The sequence below is a fragment of the Patagioenas fasciata genome, chromosome 1, assembly GCF_037038585.1.
Source record: "Patagioenas fasciata isolate bPatFas1 chromosome 1, bPatFas1.hap1, whole genome shotgun sequence".
In the NCBI taxonomy this organism is placed as follows: Eukaryota; Metazoa; Chordata; class Aves; order Columbiformes; family Columbidae; genus Patagioenas; species Patagioenas fasciata.
In genome coordinates this window covers 74,038,800-74,057,900 of record NC_092520.1, presented here as the reverse complement: position 1 = coordinate 74,057,900, position 19,101 = coordinate 74,038,800, and the positions used below count along the sequence as shown (strand labels likewise).

Sequence of the window (19,101 nt, the reverse complement as noted above, 5' to 3'; positions counted from 1 at the left end):
AAAAAGAAACAAACTAACAAAAACTAATCAACACAACAACCACCAAACAAAAACACACACACACCCCCCCCCAAAAAAATCCACCACCAACAAAAAAGCTGACCCAGATAATTTCAGGTGGCTCAGTCTTACATTGATCCTCAGAGGTGTGAGGAGAGGAGAAAAGAAGGAAGTAGCCAATATTGGACTTTTTGTTCTCAAAGGATTAAAGGAGGGTAATACATGCTTATCAGTTCAGCTTAATGGAAAGTAGATCTGGTCTAATTTGATACTCTTCTTTAAAACTATCAGTATTATTAGCCACCGTTGTAAAAGTTACTTCATAGATGTAATGTATTTTTAATCCCTTTTACCATTTGATCGGTACTGCACAATTCATTGGCTGAGAAGTTTGAGAAATACCACCCCCAAATTCATCAAAATGGATAAAAGAGAAGAAACTAATTGATGTTGGCTTTGATGATTCCCAGCTCACAGTCTCCAAGTGAGGAACTTTATGTAGGTCTTCTGGGTATTAATTTTTAGCTTCTGCTACAGGGAAGAATTTAGTATTAGAAACCTACAGTGGAAAATCCAATTTCAAGCACTTAGTTAATTAAACAGAATTACAGGAAGACTTGTTTGAAGTGTATTTTAGTTTCATCTCCTCAGCCACTCACATATGAATACAAGGTCTTCAAATCCCTGTTTTGGAAGGAGCTTTAGGAACAGTGCTGTGAAGCCCACTGGGTGGGGATTGGACTCAAATATGGATCAGTTTCTGTCCTGATAAAGATGCATGATACTTTGTGTGCTGCTGTATGGATGTTGAAGGCCTGGAGATACGACAAGCTCATTTAAAAGTGCTGCTTCACTCAGTTCTGGATCAAAGAAGAATTTGTCCATCTGCCCAGAGATTTCTTTTATAAAATCTAAATTATAGGTATTTTCACACCAACTATCAAACTCTTAAGCACCAACATTGTAATAGATCCTGAGTCAGAGATGAGTTTGGGACCAGAGTAGAAAAGAGATATTATTCGTTTTGCTTAAAAATTATTGAAGTAGTTCACCAAGGATTATAGTGAGTTATTTAATCAAAACAATTGGTAATTAAATACTATTGGACTGTGTTTACCTAAGATTTTCTCTTCAATACCAATGCATGTATTCTGGTCCAACTTAATTGTTGCTGGATTCTGTGTTTTCAGTCCTGTTCATATATAATGTATATGTCAAAGCATCTCATGGGAACAAGTGGTTAACTACATGCAGATGCAGCAGGAGGTAATTTAACTTCAATTTGCTGCCTTGAAACTGTTCCGTGATGTCTGTAGTCTTATGCTATCCAAGTGATCATGATTGTTTTCAGGTTTAGGCACCAAACTATTCTGAAGTTTGGTAGGGAGCATTTAACTATTGGCTGTCTTCAGGTTTTTTCCAACTGTCTTCCTGTCTCTTTTGAGTCCACGTGGTACCGTATAGTTTGGACAGAATTAAACAAACTGCCAGTTAGATCATTCTGCTGTTGGACAATGTATGAAACCTAAAATTGATCAGGTTTTCTTTTGAAGCAATCTGAGGAAAGATTGTCCTTATTTTTGTCTGGATCTGGAATAGAACTATTTTGATTTGGGTTTTAGGTAATTTTTTCCTTGAAAACAGTTGTTGTGATCTTCTGTCCATGAGAAAAATAGGTAGGGATTTTTCTTTTTCCAGTAACCCCAGTATGGGAGACACACTCAACAATTTTCTTGTTGTTTTGACAAACGGCACTGGCAAAAGCAAGGAAGCATGTTTGGTGATACAGTTGATGTTAGTTATTATCTTATCAAAAGGTATTTTCCTAATAATTTCTTTTTAGATAAATGTTAACAGATCCTAATTGAGATGAAAATAGAAACATTATGACTACGGGCTTCAGACTGACCTGTTAGCTACCACTGAGAAGCCTGTTAGTTATCCATTAGCTGAGATACTTGAGAGTGTAGTGGGAACCAAACTGAAGTTGACAACAGGTTTGGAAAGGGCACTGACTTACTGTTCTGAGTATGCAATATATGGTGATCTGAACTAGATTTAGTTCTGCATCCAGTTCTAGTCCCCACACCTAATCCCTCAGCATTTTGCTTTCTAAGTGAAAATTCTTTCTTAGGAGATGTAGATCTAACTGGGAAATTTCCATCAGTGCCAGCTGTGTGCTGGGTTTCTGTTTTCTGGGAAGATAGAAAACATGCCCCCCATTCTTCCTAACCATGTAAGTCAAACATCCTGTAATTGTAAGTAATCTAAGTAATTGTTTTCTGCCTCTGAAGTCCTGCTGCTTCAGTACACAATGACCCAACCACAGTCTGTAGTGGGGCTGAAGCTGCTTCTTGGTGCTTGTCTCTCACTGAAGGTGGTGTGGAGGAGGGGGAGGAAGGTAGTTTAAACAGTTTTTTATCTCTATTGGATGCCTGTCAGTAAGGGGAGGGGGAGGTGAAGAGCAATGACCTGAGCATAGCAAATGTTTTTACCCTCTTGCATCACAATTATTTCATTTCTGAGAGGAAGTTAGAAGCAGCAACAGCAATAAAAGCAGCAGTTTCTGCCTCATCTTCCAGAGCTGCACCAACAGGCATCTGTACCATGACACTCCACTGCATGCATCTTTTTCTCTTGCTTCTGCTTGGTTCATGGTGGCCAGACTCGGAGAAGCATGTGGTGGGAGCTGTGAAGGTCAGGGAGCACTATATAGCTGCTCAGATCACTAGCTGGACCTACAAACCGGACCCTGAGGAAAAGTCCAGGTAACAAAGAGCAGGATAAGAACCATGAAACTAGTCCTGTCTTCTGACTGAAAGTGTTTTATGCCTCCCATCTCCTGTGGAATTTTAGAGCCCAGGAGGAATTCAGAGCCTGATGTGTTGACTTCAGAGGAACTTGTGTGACTTTAAACAGCATGATCTGAAGTGGAGCCTGTGAAGTATTCAAAGCTTTTTATTTACTTCATTATTGGATAGAATTATTTTTGTGCTTTCAGAGCACTTCTGTTAATATGTTCCAGGGCTTGCTTTTATTATATTCTATGTGGCTGATGTTTGTTTTTTTTCATTTAATTATTTAAGGTATATAGATTTTTGAGCAATGTTAAGTTGAGCCATGGTTTGGTAAGATTTCGAAAACTTTCAGACTTTAGAATTTGCTGAAGGGATAAAGATGTTCCAATTCGGACACTATCACTTTCACTTAATTTAGAGCCTGATGAACTTTGGAACTAGCTATGTTGTTTCTGAGTTGTTCAGCAGTTTTTGTGAAATGTGCATCCCGAGTTCTTCCGAGTAAAGGTTGTAGGATCAAGCATTGCCATACTTCAAGTGAAAATGCTAATTTCGTGCTTTTTTTTAGATAGCATTGCAGGATGACCAGCCTACATGTGTACCCCAATCAAGCATATAAAATATCTTATTTGTATTTCCACTATGATCCTTAGGATTATAAATGCTCCAACTGCAATACTACAGAAGACAAAACTCGGATGTTATGTAGAATTCTGTTTAAATTAGGCTTCATTCTTATGCTGTGTTTGCTATAGTCACTGTACACAGGTTTTATTTGTTTGTGGAGTTAAATTATACAAATTACTTGTTCCCCTACATTTAAGAGTGTATTTAGATATTACTGCAGGTTTTTATATTGGTGGATGGCTTGTTTTCTTTATCTTTGTTTAGTTTGTGATGGGTTTTTGTTTTGTTTTTTTGTTGGTGTTTGGTTTTTTTAAAATACATATTGCATTTATGGATTATATGGAAATGACATTTCTAGTTCAAATTTAGATTTTTCTAACTATTTTTTCAAGACTTAATTCAAACCAAGTTTCTGTGATTTCTCAAGCTCGCCTTGGAAGTTGGCATAAGCATAATGTCAAACTGTCAAGACAGAAGAAAACAGGATTTAAATGTAGGAATATGAAACCAAACACCATTTAAGTATTGACTTGGGCATGTGAATTTAGTAGTTAGAACTTCATTCTCATCTGCAATGGATGCATCAATATAATAATCAGCTGTTGTTTTGTTAAATGTCACATTGCCAATAGGTAGTATTCATGCAGTAGAGACTCACAGGCAGCCTCAAACCTCAGTTGAAATACTCTGTGATTAGGTAGGAGTTTTTCATATGCAGTGCCTGTTGAGATACCTTGCATGAGTATTTACAAGTCACATCCTGAATGGGCCTGATGAACTCTGTAGAGCTTACACAAATTTAACCAAAAAACCAAACAAACAAAAACATGGAGATGCTCACTAAAGAATAACTAATGGCTTGGATCCCAAAGGCATTTGGGTATCTAAGTTTCTCTGATTTCAATAGAAATGAACATATAAATATGGTGTGAGAATCTGATACTTCGCTGCTTTTGGTTCTAAATAACTGAAGACAGGCTGAGAAGAAGATGGGTCCTTTTTGAACTATTTCCTTAATTTTCCAATCATACAGGTTATAAAATGAGATTTAACTTCTCAGAGCATCAGCCAACTTAAAAGAGATTGCCTGGTTACATGTACAAGTGATATTTATAAGATACTTCAAAGCAAAGTGAAAATGTATTATCTGTGCATGCAGCATTGTGGCTGCTGTTCCCAAAAGTTATTTAACTAAACCTACTTGCATAATCTTGAGATTTCTGAGGTGTTAGTAAGCTGTGTGTTTTGTTCCTTGTACCTATACAATTGGTGCTGAGAAATTTCCTATTCCACCCCAGTGGCTTATGTGCATATTCTGTTGAAGGGCAGCACTTGTCAATGAAGGTTGTGGATCAGGTCCTTCTCCTTAAAGAGTGAAACAAGATTTCAGCAGTCACTTTAAAGAGAATGGAATTGAAACATATACTGCTTTTACCTGGCTCTTTGTCCTAGAGGGATTTACACAAGATTTCTACAAAAATAGATCTCCCCCTTATGGTCCCTGGATGTCACTGAAGCAAGCTCACTGTGTTCTGTCTGCCCAGCCTCTCCATGCATGAGCAGCCCATCAGCTCCCCACTGCCAAAGGGGTCTCAAAGGGCTTTACAAACAAAGCAAGTGGAGTTACTGTTGGATCCAGTCGCCATACCTACTAAGAAATCAACTGATAAATGTGAAACTCAGTACAGGCTATTCTCCCTCTTTCCTTTTTCTCATCATGATAGACATTCCAGGATGCCGTGTGCTGGTTTCCTTTTGCTTGCCTAAATATTTTCTAAGAAAACATTGGTCTACTGCATGCATGGTTCATTTACATAACAAGGCTAAAGACAATTTCAGTGTTTCTCAGAAAGCAATTTTCTGACTTGCTGTGAGCTCCTCTGTTGTTGTCAGGGGAGAGTTTTGTGCTTGTCTCCAAGGTCATTGCTGCTACAGGAGTTTGCTTTTAATGCTGTTGCAGAATCCTTCCGATGATTCTTATTAAAGTTCAAGCATGAGGCAGAGTAAGGAGAAATTCAGGTTTCTTTCACAGTATTTTGTCAGACGCTTTCTAGGTAAGCATGATCAGGACATTTTCTTCTGTCTTAAATGGAGAAAACAAAGACATACTCATTGCAGAATAATAAGGACCTATAGAAACCACCAGCAAAATCAGGGGTAAACTGTGCTATGTACTGTAATTGAATGTCTAATATGAAATGGCATAGCTCAAGAACATCATAGATTCAACAGAGGGAGAGGAGAAGACAGTAAGAAGAGTTGGCCTATGCACCCTGCCTTCAGCAAAATGTGCAAGTGATTTAATGTAATTCCAGAATTCATTTTCTGAGATATCTGTTAAACAGCAGTGGCATCTCTGGGAATCTTGGTCTTTTTAATTCTTTTTAAACTCTTTTGGTTTCAGATTGGAACTTTCAGATCCTGTGTTTAAGAAAATTTCTTACAGAGAATATGAAGTGGATTTTAAAAAAGAAAAGCCAGCCAATAAATTTGCAGGTAAACAGGGAGGAAATGTTCTGAGTAGTTTTGCTTGTAATAAAGCCAGTAACAAGCTAAGCAAGCTTTTATTTTTATGTTGATTGTTTTGCATGTAAACTAAATAGGCACAGGGGGTGAGGTCTCTACAGTGTACTAGGCTTTCCAAGGCCATAGAGAAGCTGGATTTTCAGAGGCTGGGGCTCAGTGCTACCTGCAAATTAATTGCATTGTACAAAGTTGTTTGCTTTGTTTTCAGCATCTGATGAAATTTCCCATATGCATTTAGACTTGTACAGCACTATAACACTATAAATTCAACATAGAAGGAAACTTAAGATCTGAGACTGTTTCTGATAGATCAGGGGAAAGGAAAAGAAAAACTGAGGCTGTGTAGGAAAGATGTTCCCTTGCCTCTGTATCTCTTAGTGCTTGAAGATGCTTTACATAGATTGAGACAGGTTCTTGTACTTATGCCATACATAGGTATGATACTTGTGTTCTGATACTTACGTAACGTACTTTAAGGTTGTGCTGCACTTCATATAAATAGATAAGTAACTTAAGATATTAGATGTTCAGACATTCAGATTTAGATTTCAAAGTAAATGTAAGTAAGATTTGTGATATAAAATTCTTACAGGTTTCCCTGAAAGGTCTAGTCTATGATTTGGTTATTCCAATTTTATTTATTCTTCTGTTTTTTTTTTTTTTTTTTGAAACTACTTCTTTCTCTTTGGAGAAATAAATTTATGAAATGGTTTACAAGGAAAGAGAGGCCAAAGGTTGTCTTAGCAGACTTCTTCCATTGCTTATTTTTGCAACATGGGGAGTAGACACAAACGCCTCTTGAAACTGTGCCTCAAAAAATTTGCAACATGGAACTTATTATTTCTTTAGATTACGTGTTGGGATTGAGAGATCTTTTTGTTCTGTGACTTCTGGCATTGAAAATGCTACACAAAGAAATGTGCCTGGATACTTAAATTATGAAAGATCTGCCTTCCTAAAACTGTTTAATTGTATATGAAGGATCCCTAGAAATTTCCAGTGAACCTCAACATGAATCTTTTAATAAACTTTCTGAATCTCAGAAATAATTTTTTTCCCAAAATCTGCCATTTTCCTGTGATTTTTAAGTGCTAGTTTCCAAACATACAATTTATAACATTTCTGACTGTAATCTGCAGTTTTTCAATACCGTTGTGCTTTTTTGTGGATTCATTGCAGTGGTACTATATTTTCTGTCTTCATTAATTTTGCAACTTGTACTTTAAGAGAGCTCACATTCCCTAATATGGGGAGAGTTCTTTTTGTTTCATTGAACATAATGTTTTGCTCACATTTTCCTCTGTCTTTGTCTTGAATAACTACAGGAATTCTGGGACCAACTCTGCGTGCTGAAGTAGGAGATACTTTAGTAGTTCACCTTAAGAATATGGCTGACAAACCGGTCAGTATTCATCCCCAAGGCATAGTTTATACCAAAAATGCAGAAGGTAAATACTATAAAACACTTGATATTTTGTTTGTTTACTTGTAGACTACTGCATGAAATACAGAGTGGCCCAGACTGATGTTTGAACATGTGTGTGTCACAAATATCTGTTGATCCTGAATTAAAACTTCACACCCATAGTTAGCTCCTTTCTTGTTCATCAGTGTCAGACTAGGAATATGAGTGCCATCTGATATGCGCAGTCTCCTGACCAGCTGTCTGTATGCTAATACTGTTTCACAGAATCACAGAATAGCTGAGTTTGGAAGGGACCTCTGGAGATCATCTGGTTCAACCCACCTGCTAAGGCAGGTTTGCCCAGACAGGTCTTATATGTCTCCAGAGAAGGAGACTCCACAACCTCTCTGGGCAGCCTGTTCCAGTGCTCTGGCACCCTCAAAGTAAAGAAGTTTCTCCTCATATTTAGATGGAACCTCCTATGCTTCAGTATGTGCCCATTGCCCCTCATCCTATTGTTGGGCACCACTGAAAAGAGTCTGGTCCCATCCTCTTGACATCCACCCTTGAGATGTTTATAAACAGCATTCTTTCAGCCTTCTCCAGGCTGAACAGACCCAGCTCCGTCAGTCTTTCCTCATAAGAAGGGTGCTTCAGACCCCTAATTATATTTGTAGCCTCTCTTGGGCTCTCTCCAGTAATTCCTTGTCCTTCTTAAACTGAGGAGCCCAGAACTGGATGCAGTACTCAGATGCAGCCTCACCAGGGCAGAGTAGAGGGGGAGGACCTTAACCTGCTGGTGACCTGCTGGTCACAGTTTTCCTAATGCACCCCAGGATACTGTTGACTTTCTTGGCCACAAGGGCACATCGCTGGCTCATGGTCAGGACATGTAAATTCTTAAATACAAGTACAGGTTTTGGAACCCATATTGAAACTAGCAGAAAGACATCATAAGATGTGTCCAAATTGACAATCAAATGTCTGCACTAGCACAGAGTGAGTTTGGGTCATTACTCATGCTGCTTGAGTTGCCCTGCCCTGGGTGCTGAGCCAGAGCTCCAACCTGCAGTTTACAGATTTATTCAAGGCATTATTGGTTGTGTGGGTACGAAAGGAGTTTTGCAACCCCATCTCATGGAGTTGGACAGAACATGTTATTGGAAGAGATAGACAATTCAGTCTGACTGTCTTACAACTGTGCCTCTTGCTTGTAGGATTTTGATTATCTGGCTCCCCTTCGTCATATTACAGATTTCTTGGAAATGGTAGGCATAGATATGGGCCTTTACTGCCATCTGGATATGCAGTGCACAAAAGGTCTAAGGCAGCAAGGCAATGCTAACCTGCACTACAGCTTTGACAGACAATTAGAAAGCTCACAAATTAGGTAGTATTCCTCCACGGAGTATCAGTGAGCAGAGGCTGAGGCTACATGCCTTCCTAACCCTAGTCAGGCTGATGAAGAGCCTCACCTTTTGGCAGTGATGACAGTCCTAGGAAATTTTTAATCTGTAAGGAACAGGACAGTGGAACAGCGTCTCTCCCCTGCGCTACTATCTGCAATGGGAGTAGAATCATGTGTTACCTCTTTAAAGATTAAATACCAAATAGACAAGAAACAAACTAAGCTTTTGGAGCTGATTGTAGGAGGACATTCCAGATGCTTTAATTACTCTTTGTCTTCATGCCACCCTACTGACTTTTCTTGGCAGGCTGCCTGTATGATGACAGAACATCATCTGTAGAAAAACGAGACGATGCTGTACTTCCAGGCCAGGTCTACACTTATGTTTGGGATATAACAGAAGAAATTGGTCCGAGAGAAGCTGACCTGCCCTGTCTTACTTATGCATACTATTCTCATGAGAACATGGCAATGGATTTTAACTCTGGTCTGATTGGAGCACTGCTTATCTGCAAGAAAGGTAAAGAAATGTTTAATACTATTATAAGGTAATACAGTTTCATTTTTAAATAAAGCTAAGATTGTGTGATAATGAAGGAAGATATATTCTTTTCCTTTTCACAACTTTGTATGAAGTGTAAGGTAAATTATTTTCATCAACTTTCTTTTAGATGTCAAAGTTGTTTTTAAATGCCAGCTCTTATGCAGATCCATCTTATAGGATGGACAGAGTGCTATTAATTACCTTTGCCTATATTGGTTGCATTTTCAGTTGCTTAACTGCTAAATATATAACCTCAAATTTCCTCTCTTAGAATAAATAGGTCTTAAAGCTTCGTTCGAAATGGTTCAGCCATTCCAAAAAGGACAGGAAATAACAATTATTTTACTTGTGGCTTTTAAAGGCTGTCTGATCAAGAGGCTGTAGCACTCTTCTTTAACAAGGATTTGAAATAGCAGAGCAGTGTATCTTATGCTAGTCATCTGAAAATATGGCCAAATTTGAACAGATTACAAGTGTTTGGAAATTGCTTTCCATGCGATTGAGGACTTGAGATTTTAGCAATTTGAGTCATTGAATTCCATCTCCATTAATATAAACTGTTGTCTTGTAGGACTTGTAAACAACATGCCACTGATTTAAGGAAGTTTAAAAAACCATACCACTGTAGAAGCTACTTAAACGACTTGCTGATCCCTTAAATCCTGATTTTTTTTTAAGTTGTATATCCTTCTTTTAGTGAAAGGTCTGTGTGTTATTTAGCTTGATCATGCCTGGCAATTTGAGTCAAAGATTTTATATAGATTGCAGACTGCATAGACTTGGACCTTGAAGCTTTCGTGAAAGTAAACATAAAACTGGTTCAGTGTGGGTTGTACAAGGGCACTTTTTTCACTGACAGACATCTGTTTAATTCCAGAGCACACCTGCTCATGTCACCCCAAAGGAGCAGCATTAGTATAAATTATGTTCCTCCTAACGTTTTTTGGGAATTAGTACTTTTAATATTATCTAGGACTTGTTATTTTCCTGTTTTTCTTGAGTTTTCTTTCTCTGTGTTCATGTGTATGTGCGCATTTTATGGCACACTGGTGGAGTTATTCTGGACAAATGCTTTGGAATTACTTGATTTTCTTCCTTCTTAGGCTTCTTAGATTCATGCATGTATTGTTGCCTGAGTTGCATATGAGTTGGAGATGGATTGGTTTGAGCACTACCTTCAAGACAATTTGAGCATGTTTCTAGCTAGAACAAAGACAAACGGCTAACTGATCACATTTTTAAGGTTTTTGGACAAGGTTTCTTTGACTGGGTGATGCACAAGGAGGATGTAAGTCAGATGAGATACTGTAAGTGTGCAAAATGCCAGTGTATTTGGTCTGTCTGGTATGGAGTACAGTTTCTTCACAGCAGCTCATATGGTGCTGTGTTTTGGATTTCTGGCTAAATAGCATTGATAATACACCCACATTTTAGATATTGCTGAGCAGCGTCAAGGCTTTCTCATTTTACCACTCTTGACCTCCCCAGCAAGTAGGCTGGGAGGGGACACAAGTGGATGGCTGAACTGAATTGGCCAAAAGGATATTCCCGACGATGTAACATCATTCTCAGCAATTAAAACTGGTGGTAGAGGAAGAAGAAACAGCGGGGATATTGGGGCAGCTTCTGAGGTGAATGTTCTTGAGAGACTGGCTGAGCATCTGTCTGCTTGTGGGAGATGCTGTGTGACAATCAGATTAATTCCTCTGTTGATCTAGGCCTTCTTTTGTGTAGGAGAATAGGACTTCATGGCCTCTCATAAATAAAAAGGATTACATGAACTGTTTCCACTGCCAGTGTCTCCTCCTAAGTAGAATAATCAGCAAGCTCACAAATTTTTAGTTACTGCAGTCCAGAGGGATGTCTGTTTTAGTCCTGGGTTATGTATTGAAAGTAGCAAATAGAAGTTTTTAATGTGAGCAATCTTCAGAAAGAATCAGTAGAATTGCATTAGTTCTGTGTGGCATGTCAAGAATGAATTCTACTTGTTGATTAGAAATGTCACCTGTATCACAAACTCAACTAGACAGTTTCTTATAACTGATCTAATTGAGCAGTATTTGTCAAAGTCTTTTCTATGTAAAGGTTCTTTGAGTGGTTGGTTTCATGCTTTTTAAAGGAGCTGATGACCTCAGTGTAGTGCTTGAAAAGGCAGCGTTCACAGTGCAGGTGGCTCTGCCATCATTCTTCCCCTTGTCTTGCAGTCTCAAAAGAGAGGCCAGTTCTGATTTTGGACAGAAGGCTGCTTGGTGCTCCCATTCCTTAAGGCAATCCTTACAACACTCTGCCAGGATTGTCTGAGACAATTCATTGCATGTTTTTTAATCTCCTCTTGGATATTACAGACTTCTGATTTTATGGTTACTCAACCCAAAAGTACTTTCAGAAATAAAATAACTTTATGAGCATTTTGAAGTTCTTGTTTTGGTCAAGCTCAGCCAGTACACGCTAACAGGTGAACCAAGCTCATTAAATACATATTAATGTCACTACATTGGTGTGAAATCTGCTTTACTTCTGCTTCAAATTAACACCAGTTGTTTCTTTTTCCCAGGAAGCCTAAATAAGGATGGGTCACAGAAACTTTTCAACAAGGAGTATGTACTGATGTTTGGTGTGTTTGATGAAAACAAGAGTTGGCAAAGATCAGCATCACTCAAGTACACAATTAATGGCTATACTGATGGAACATTACCAGGTACTATTCAGGCTTATGTGAAATTAAATTAACGTTGATGAAGACTAAATATTACCTTTGCTTTTTATGCAAGAGAATAGGAATGTGAAAGAATGGGATATAACCTTTTTTACAACATGCTGGTGTGCATCCACATTCTAGAAGAGAAACTGTACTGCTGGAAGGAAGTCATGCCATATTGCTGAAAACAACAAGTTTACTTCTAATAAGAGTTCTGCTCTAAGAACAGAATTACTAACTTAAAAAATAAGAAGTTCCTCCTTTTTTACTCAGCTGATGGGGACAGAGTGATGTAGTTATATGAACTGCTTGTTTTACAGCATATAGAACATCACAGAAGTGGAAAGTCAGTTACCATTAAATTAGACAATTAAGTGGGAAGACTAGGAATGTGGTAATGGGGCTGTTCTGTTGCTAGCGTTTTCCCCTTGTTTCCCGAAGGAACTACTTTCATATCTCTGGCCAGTCCATTGAGTAAATACAAAAGACTGTCTTAGGTGGAATTTTTTAAACATATATTGGGTAATTACTTTGACTAGATATAACCTCATGCTTTAGCTTGGATCCTTCCCATTTCCCCTTCCCTCTTGCCTCCCCTCCCCCCAAACAAGGACAAATCAGCTTTCGAAAGAGGCTACTGGTTTTCTTCTATCTTCTCTAGCTCACTATAAGTCAGGTTGTCACTTGCATGTAAGATTTTTGTATCTGTTCCGTTTACAAGCTTCTGAAACTGCCTCATGTTGCAAATGCTGATCACAGGATTTAGAAATTTTTTAACATTTTGAGCAAAGATCCACTTCAGACCTAGCGTGCGCAGGGAACTTTTGTGATTTTCCTGTATTCTGAACCCTACTTACATTTCTCTTTCAGATTTAGAGGCTTGTGCATATGACAACATTAGCTGGCATTTGATAGGAATGAGTTCTGAGCCAGAATTTTTCTCCATCCATATCAATGGCCAGTCCATGGAGCAAAGACGTCGCCGAGTTTCTACTGTTAACCTAGTGGGAGGAGCATCAACCACAGTAAACATGACAGTGAGTCAGGAAGGAAGGTGGCTGATATCTTCTCTTGTCCAAAAGCACCTGCAAGGCAAGAAAACATCTATTCATTAGGCACCTGTAGAGTTGTCCCATATGGCTTCTACTGTTTTGCAATGGTACAGTTACTGTGTTTCAGATGGTTTCTTAGTGAAATGACAATTGCTGGAGAACAGGGCATTCTGCTGGAAGGAGAAGTGCATGATGAACTAAAAGATGTTCTTGTCTGTAGCTTTACTGCTGTGTGCAGATCACAGAGTAACAGTGAATCAGTACTGCAACATCTAAGTTTCTGTGCACTGTTCACATAAGCGCTATTATAAAATGATTAAGAAACCACCTGTTTCCTGAGAAACGGAACACTGTCAGCTAAGGGTTGCTCTGAAAATATTTGCTGTTCATCATTTGAAAGTTGGTATCTCCCACTCTCAGAAGTGATCAGAATACTGTTTTAAAGAATGAGAGAAATGTCCCACAAGAGTTGGAAGACACATTTTAAAACAAAGCCAGACAAGTAAAAAAAACAGAAGAGAAAAAGAAAGTTTCTATCCAGCTGGTATTTTCAAAGAGGGCTCATTGAGAGAGCTTCTGTATTCCATTTAATTAATACAGGCTCCTTGGAAGGCTCCAGCCCACATATAGTATACATAGATGCAGCCTTTTCAAGCTTGAAAAGATGGCAATCAGATGAAAAAATATCTGCTGCCAGCCTTGGCTGAGAAATGCAGTTGAAGTGGTAAGGGTTCATAAATGGAAAAATCACTGTGGAACTGTTTCTTTTCAATTAGCTGGAATGCACGGTTACCTCACTGTAAGAGACTGTGGGGACAAAGAAGTGAAGAAGAGTCGTCTCTCCTTTAAGGAACGTCTTATGGTCAAAAGCTGGGAATATTTCATTGCTGCAGAAGAAGTTACTTGGGATTATGCCCCAAGTATTCCAGCCAGCCTTGATAGGTAAAATAATATGTTGTCAACGTAATATGAAATGTTAATAGGAAATCACAGAATAATTCAGATTGGAGCGGACCTGTGGGGATCCAATGGCAAAGTTGGATCCAGCTGCACAGGACCTTATCCAGCTGAGTTTTCATTGTCTTTGAGGATAGGGACTCCTCAACTTCTCTGGGCACCTTTGCAACCTCACAGTGAAAAAGTTTTTCCTTATAGCTCATCAGATTTTTTCATATTGCACCTTGTGTCCATTGTGTCTCATCTCTTCTCTATACAAATCTAAGAAGAATCTGATTCTGTTTTCTCTATAATCTCCCATTTGATAGTTGAAAATAAAAGTTAGTTAATCACTTAGCTGTGTCTTCACACAACTGAATAAACTAAGATTTTGCCTTCTATGTCATGTGCTCTGGTTCCCTAATCACAGTGGTGGCCCTCCACAGGACTTTCACCAGTGTGACAAGGATGTTCTTTACTGAGGACCCCAAAAGTGGACCCCCCTCTTCTACCTCTAACAGGGAGCCCAAAATATGAAGATGACTTAAGAAATGCCCTAAGTAGCATACAAGCCTGTTTTCTAAATTACTTTTCAACATGAATTCTGCTGAAATAAACAATCCTTAGGAGGGAGGGAGAGAGGGAGAAAATATTTCTGGAGAATAAAAGTTTTTAAAAGTTTAGTGCAATAAAGTGTTTAGGGACTAGGAGAAAGAGATGTCTATAAATGACCTTTGCATGTACCAATGTAGATGTAGTAAAGGTCATGATAAGTAAGCATACTGGGCTATTTTGGTCAATTTAAGGTAAATAGAAGGAATTATGTAACACATGTGAGGTCATAGTACTCAATGCTGCCAATGCACTGTAAGGTTAAATTTGCAATCTGTCAGTTTCCCGCTTCTAGAGTACTGGTGCCTTTACAAGCTGATGTTCCTAAGAAACTTTAAGGATTTAAACAAAACAAGTCTTTACCTTAAATGAGGTTATATTTTCATATACCTCCTTATAATGTAGTGTTCACGTAACTCTAAGTATTCCTCCTTCTTTGGCATGATTTGCTTCCCTTCTTATTTGCTCTTGGACTGCATGGAGCAAACTTTTCTGTTTTTCTCCACTAGTTACGTGGCATTACTTAACTGCCTCAGTGCTCTGATTTTTCCTTCTCCGTTCAAAATTTGAGAGTTTATCCCTGTTCAGTAACCCTTTTTGAAATGCAAGTGACTGGGACAAACATGTTCCTCTCTGTTACTTCCCAGTATTTATTGTAACTTAGTTCTCAGCGTTAACACTTCTAATGTTTTTAAACCTGAGTGTAACACTACTTATTGTATGGTGCTTGACTAGGATTAAGATCATCTATTTCTGTGTCTCCTTATAGTCTTTGCTACTGTAAGCAAATTGATTTTCTGTGCTCAACTACGCCGTTGTAAAAGGGAAAGAGGGATTTCTACTGCCTTATCTTGAAAATGTAACTGCTACTTCAGTTTGTTTCTTTCTTACATATATAACCTGTTAAATTGGTCAGATATACTACTAAAACATAAATAATGTTCCAAGCTTCTTCTTACCTAATTTAGGCTAGAATTTGGGGTAAAGAGAATTAGGTTAGTCTAGGGTTTGGATTTCTTTTTTCAAGCGGTGCGGTTTCTACCAGTTGCTTGAGTGTACTAATTCCGTTTTGTTGATCATGTCTTTTTCCTTTATTTTTAAGACACTATAAAGCACAGCACTTGGACAACTTCGCAAATCTCATAGGTAAAAAGTATAAAAAGGCTATTTTTAGGCAATATACTGATGCCAGCTTCACTAAACGTCTGGAAAATCCTCGTCCCAAGGAAACTGGAATCTTGGGCCCTATTATCAGAGCTCAACTCAATGACAAAGTCAAAGTAAGTAACATAAATTCAGACAGTATTTAAGACATCCCTTTGCCTTTCCAGCACTTCCCAGGCTGAATCTGGGTGAATTCTACTGTAGTTGAAACTTTGTGCTGAGACAAGGATTTGCTGAACACTAAACTATTCTTTTGTCCTTTGCCTATCCATATAGATCGTATTCAAAAACAAGGCCAGTCGACCCTACAGCATTTACTTCCATGGAGTGACACTTTCAAAGAATGCAGAAGGGACTGATTATCCTCTGGATCCCACAAGTAAGAAATTTGTGAAATTAGATTTTGCATGCCACTAGCGGTTGTGGAGGGCTTCATTGCTTTGAAGGAGATGCGCTGGCTAGGAATGTGCATGACTAGGAGACCTCAGTTCTGTGCTCTGCCTCTGCTGACCTATTGTGTTGCCTTGTAGAGGAACCAAGTTATTATCTGCAAAGCATAGACAAATACCATTTTTTATGTCTTGGTTTTCTGTTCTTGTTTGTGATTTTAAAGAGAGACAAAGGTTCGTGCTGAACTTCAGTTGTCTTAGAGGTAGCTTGAAATGACATAACTGGAGCAATTTCATTAAAAGGTGCAGATCTGTCTCTAAGCTTTTGTCATTACTGTTCTTCATTTTTCCTTAGGCAATGACACCCAGAGTAGAGGAATTGAACCAGGGAAGACATACACTTATGAATGGACAATAGCTAAAACGGACCAACCCACTGCGCAGGACGCACAATGCATTACAAGGCTATATCATAGTGCTGTAAATATCGAAAGAGATATAGCCTCTGGACTCATTGGCCCACTTCTGATTTGTAAAAGTGAAGCATTGACACAGAAGGGTGTGCAGGTAACAAGTTTGGCAACGTCTTAAAGATACATTTTGCTCAATTAGCATTGTTTGATCTACAGTGAATTTGATTTTGCTCCCCTTAGAGAGCTGTCATATAGAGAGCAATTAAACCAATAGGCTCCTGAAGAAACGACTTGAAGAAACAGTCCTCTAACTGTCCACAACACTAGAGGAATTATATTCTGATTTTCTTAGCAACAGCAGCATTTCAACAGAAGGTCAGCCTGACTTGAAAGTTTATTTGTAGATTTGATAATGAACTTTCCTGCTGCTATTATACTTTCACACTCTAAAAACATTTAGATATGAGCTGGTCCCTTTCTATAACAGATGTAATTCAACAGGGTCTGACAGTCTTGGGAATCACTGAATCCAGAACAACCCAAACAGTATGGGGGAGTTTTGGGAGATTGGCTCTCTTTGCAAAAATGTCACAAACTTGTGCTGAGGTCAAACCAGGAGCCTGGTCCTTTTACAGAGAGACCAGTCATACACCATCTGTGTCTCAGCAGTGCTAGTAGCTTGCTCAGTGCTCCACCATGGGCTGGTAGCAGTAGTGGGATTGTCACCTGGAAGTCTTGACACCCTACTCCCTTTTACTAGCCCTTGGATCATGCTTACCACAACTCTAGTGAAGCTGATATTGCTTACATTGTAAGTAAGAAAAATTGTAGGATTGAGTCCTTAATATGTGTCTGTGCTCATAAAATGTAACTGCTGTGTTGATTGTTTTTCAGAAAAAAGCAGATGGGGAGCAGCAGGCAATGTTTGCTGTGTTTGATGAAAATAAGAGCTGGTACATAGAGGATAACATCAAGGAATACTGCAGCAACCCTGCCAGTGTTAAAAGAGATGATCTCAAGTTCTATAACTCGAACATAATGCACAGTGAGTGGTATATCAACCTGAGTATTATGCAAGCTCATGTGAATCTGAACATTCAGTGATTGCTTGTTCTCAGATGTAGTACAATTGGGGAATTCTCTAGAGAGTCAGTGAACTTCTAACCATAGCACTGTACTATTGTACTATATATGCACTATTTTAGGGACCAGGCTGGCTCTGGACCCATAAGCAAAGGCAAGGGTTATTTAACTTTGACGCAGCACCCTGCTGCCTTAGAGATACTATTTCCAGAGCTGGAATCTCCATCAAGGCTATTGTGATTTCAGGCCTATGCCAATCTCTTTCCAGGTGCAAATCAGGGTCTGATTCAGAGGACTGACATCAAGGAACAGGAAGTTTCAAAAGTCTTACTCTGAAAATATTGAGACCACTTATTTTGCTTTATTTTTAGCAATAAATGGTTATGTGTCTGACAGCAGTGAAATCCTTGGATTTTGCCAAGATAACGTGGTTCAGTGGCACTTCTCCAGTGTTGGCACTCATGAGATTGTTTCTGTTCGCCTTTCTGGGCACGCATTTCTGTATCAAGGGAAGTATGAAGATGTGTTGAACCTTTTCCCAATGAGTGGAGAATCAGTCACAGTAGAAATGGACAATGTTGGTAAGTGGTAAGACTATAGCATTTGATGGTTCTTCTAAGATTATGATTATTATAATTATTTTATTCCAGTCTATAAGGACTTATTCAAATAGGAAAGAAAGCTTTTCAGATAAACACAGTGCTGGAAAATGTTGAATCATTCCCCAGTGTGACTGGTGTGTGTGTGGAGTTTTGTTGGCTACGCACAATTAGCACAGAATATAATTGTGCTATACTGAGGCTCTCTTTTTTTGTTGTTGTTTTTGAGTTTCTTTTGGGGGGGGCATTCATTGTTTGGGGTTTGTTTGTGTTGTTGGGTTTGTTGGTTGATTCTGGGGGTTTTTTGTTGTGTTTTCTTTTTCTTCCTTTTTTTTTTCCACTTTTCAATTAGTATTGGGGTTAGCAGTGATCATTTTAAGGCAATTCTAAGATTGTTCTTGGAAACAATCCAGTATCAACTCCACAGTGTGATTCCCAATCTTGCCACATACTTGTCCATCCGGAGTTAACTAAAATGGACCAAGACTGTGAATTTTGCTAGTCATTATTAGACAAAGTGGCTACACCTCACCTTAGGGGCTTCTTGTCATTTAGCAGCAGTAAAGTCTGCCTGACTGAATCAGATCATTGGTCCATCGGTATATTAATACACCTCAATATCTAACTAGGATTAATACCATATCTTGAAACGTGACACTAGAACCCATGTAGTCCACACTTACAGAATTAACCTCCAAAAGGACTGAGATTCTTCCTCATTGAAGGCTGTATTTAGTGAACATCCTAAAATGCCATAAGGTTTAGGTATCCTTATCTTATTTAAAATACCTTTTTTTTTTTTTTTTTTTTTGTATCTTCTATCTATTTAAATAACATTCTTTACGCG

At 38.6% G+C, this 19,101-nt stretch overlaps 2 protein-coding genes across 2 annotated transcripts in view; one reads left to right on the top strand and one right to left on the bottom strand.

Annotated features, from left to right (window-relative positions):
• The window catches only part of ATP1B1 (ATPase Na+/K+ transporting subunit beta 1), a 408,664-nt gene that overhangs the window by 215,136 nt on the left and 174,427 nt on the right, over positions 1-19,101 (bottom strand). The window lies entirely within an intron of this gene.
• F5 (coagulation factor V) overlaps positions 2,448-19,101 on the top strand; it is a 34,403-nt gene continuing 17,749 nt past the window's right edge. Inside the window, exons 1-12 of the mRNA XM_065829281.2 lie at positions 2,448-2,768; positions 5,830-5,921; positions 7,277-7,399; positions 9,072-9,284; positions 11,863-12,006; positions 12,877-13,098; positions 13,835-14,000; positions 15,709-15,886; positions 16,047-16,149; positions 16,515-16,726; positions 17,467-17,617; positions 18,027-18,236. Of these exons, the coding sequence (XP_065685353.2) occupies positions 2,608-2,768; positions 5,830-5,921; positions 7,277-7,399; positions 9,072-9,284; positions 11,863-12,006; positions 12,877-13,098; positions 13,835-14,000; positions 15,709-15,886; positions 16,047-16,149; positions 16,515-16,726; positions 17,467-17,617; positions 18,027-18,236 (1,975 nt within the window). The 5' untranslated portion in view covers positions 2,448-2,607. The remainder of the gene's footprint in view (positions 2,769-5,829; positions 5,922-7,276; positions 7,400-9,071; positions 9,285-11,862; positions 12,007-12,876; positions 13,099-13,834; positions 14,001-15,708; positions 15,887-16,046; positions 16,150-16,514; positions 16,727-17,466; positions 17,618-18,026; positions 18,237-19,101) is intronic.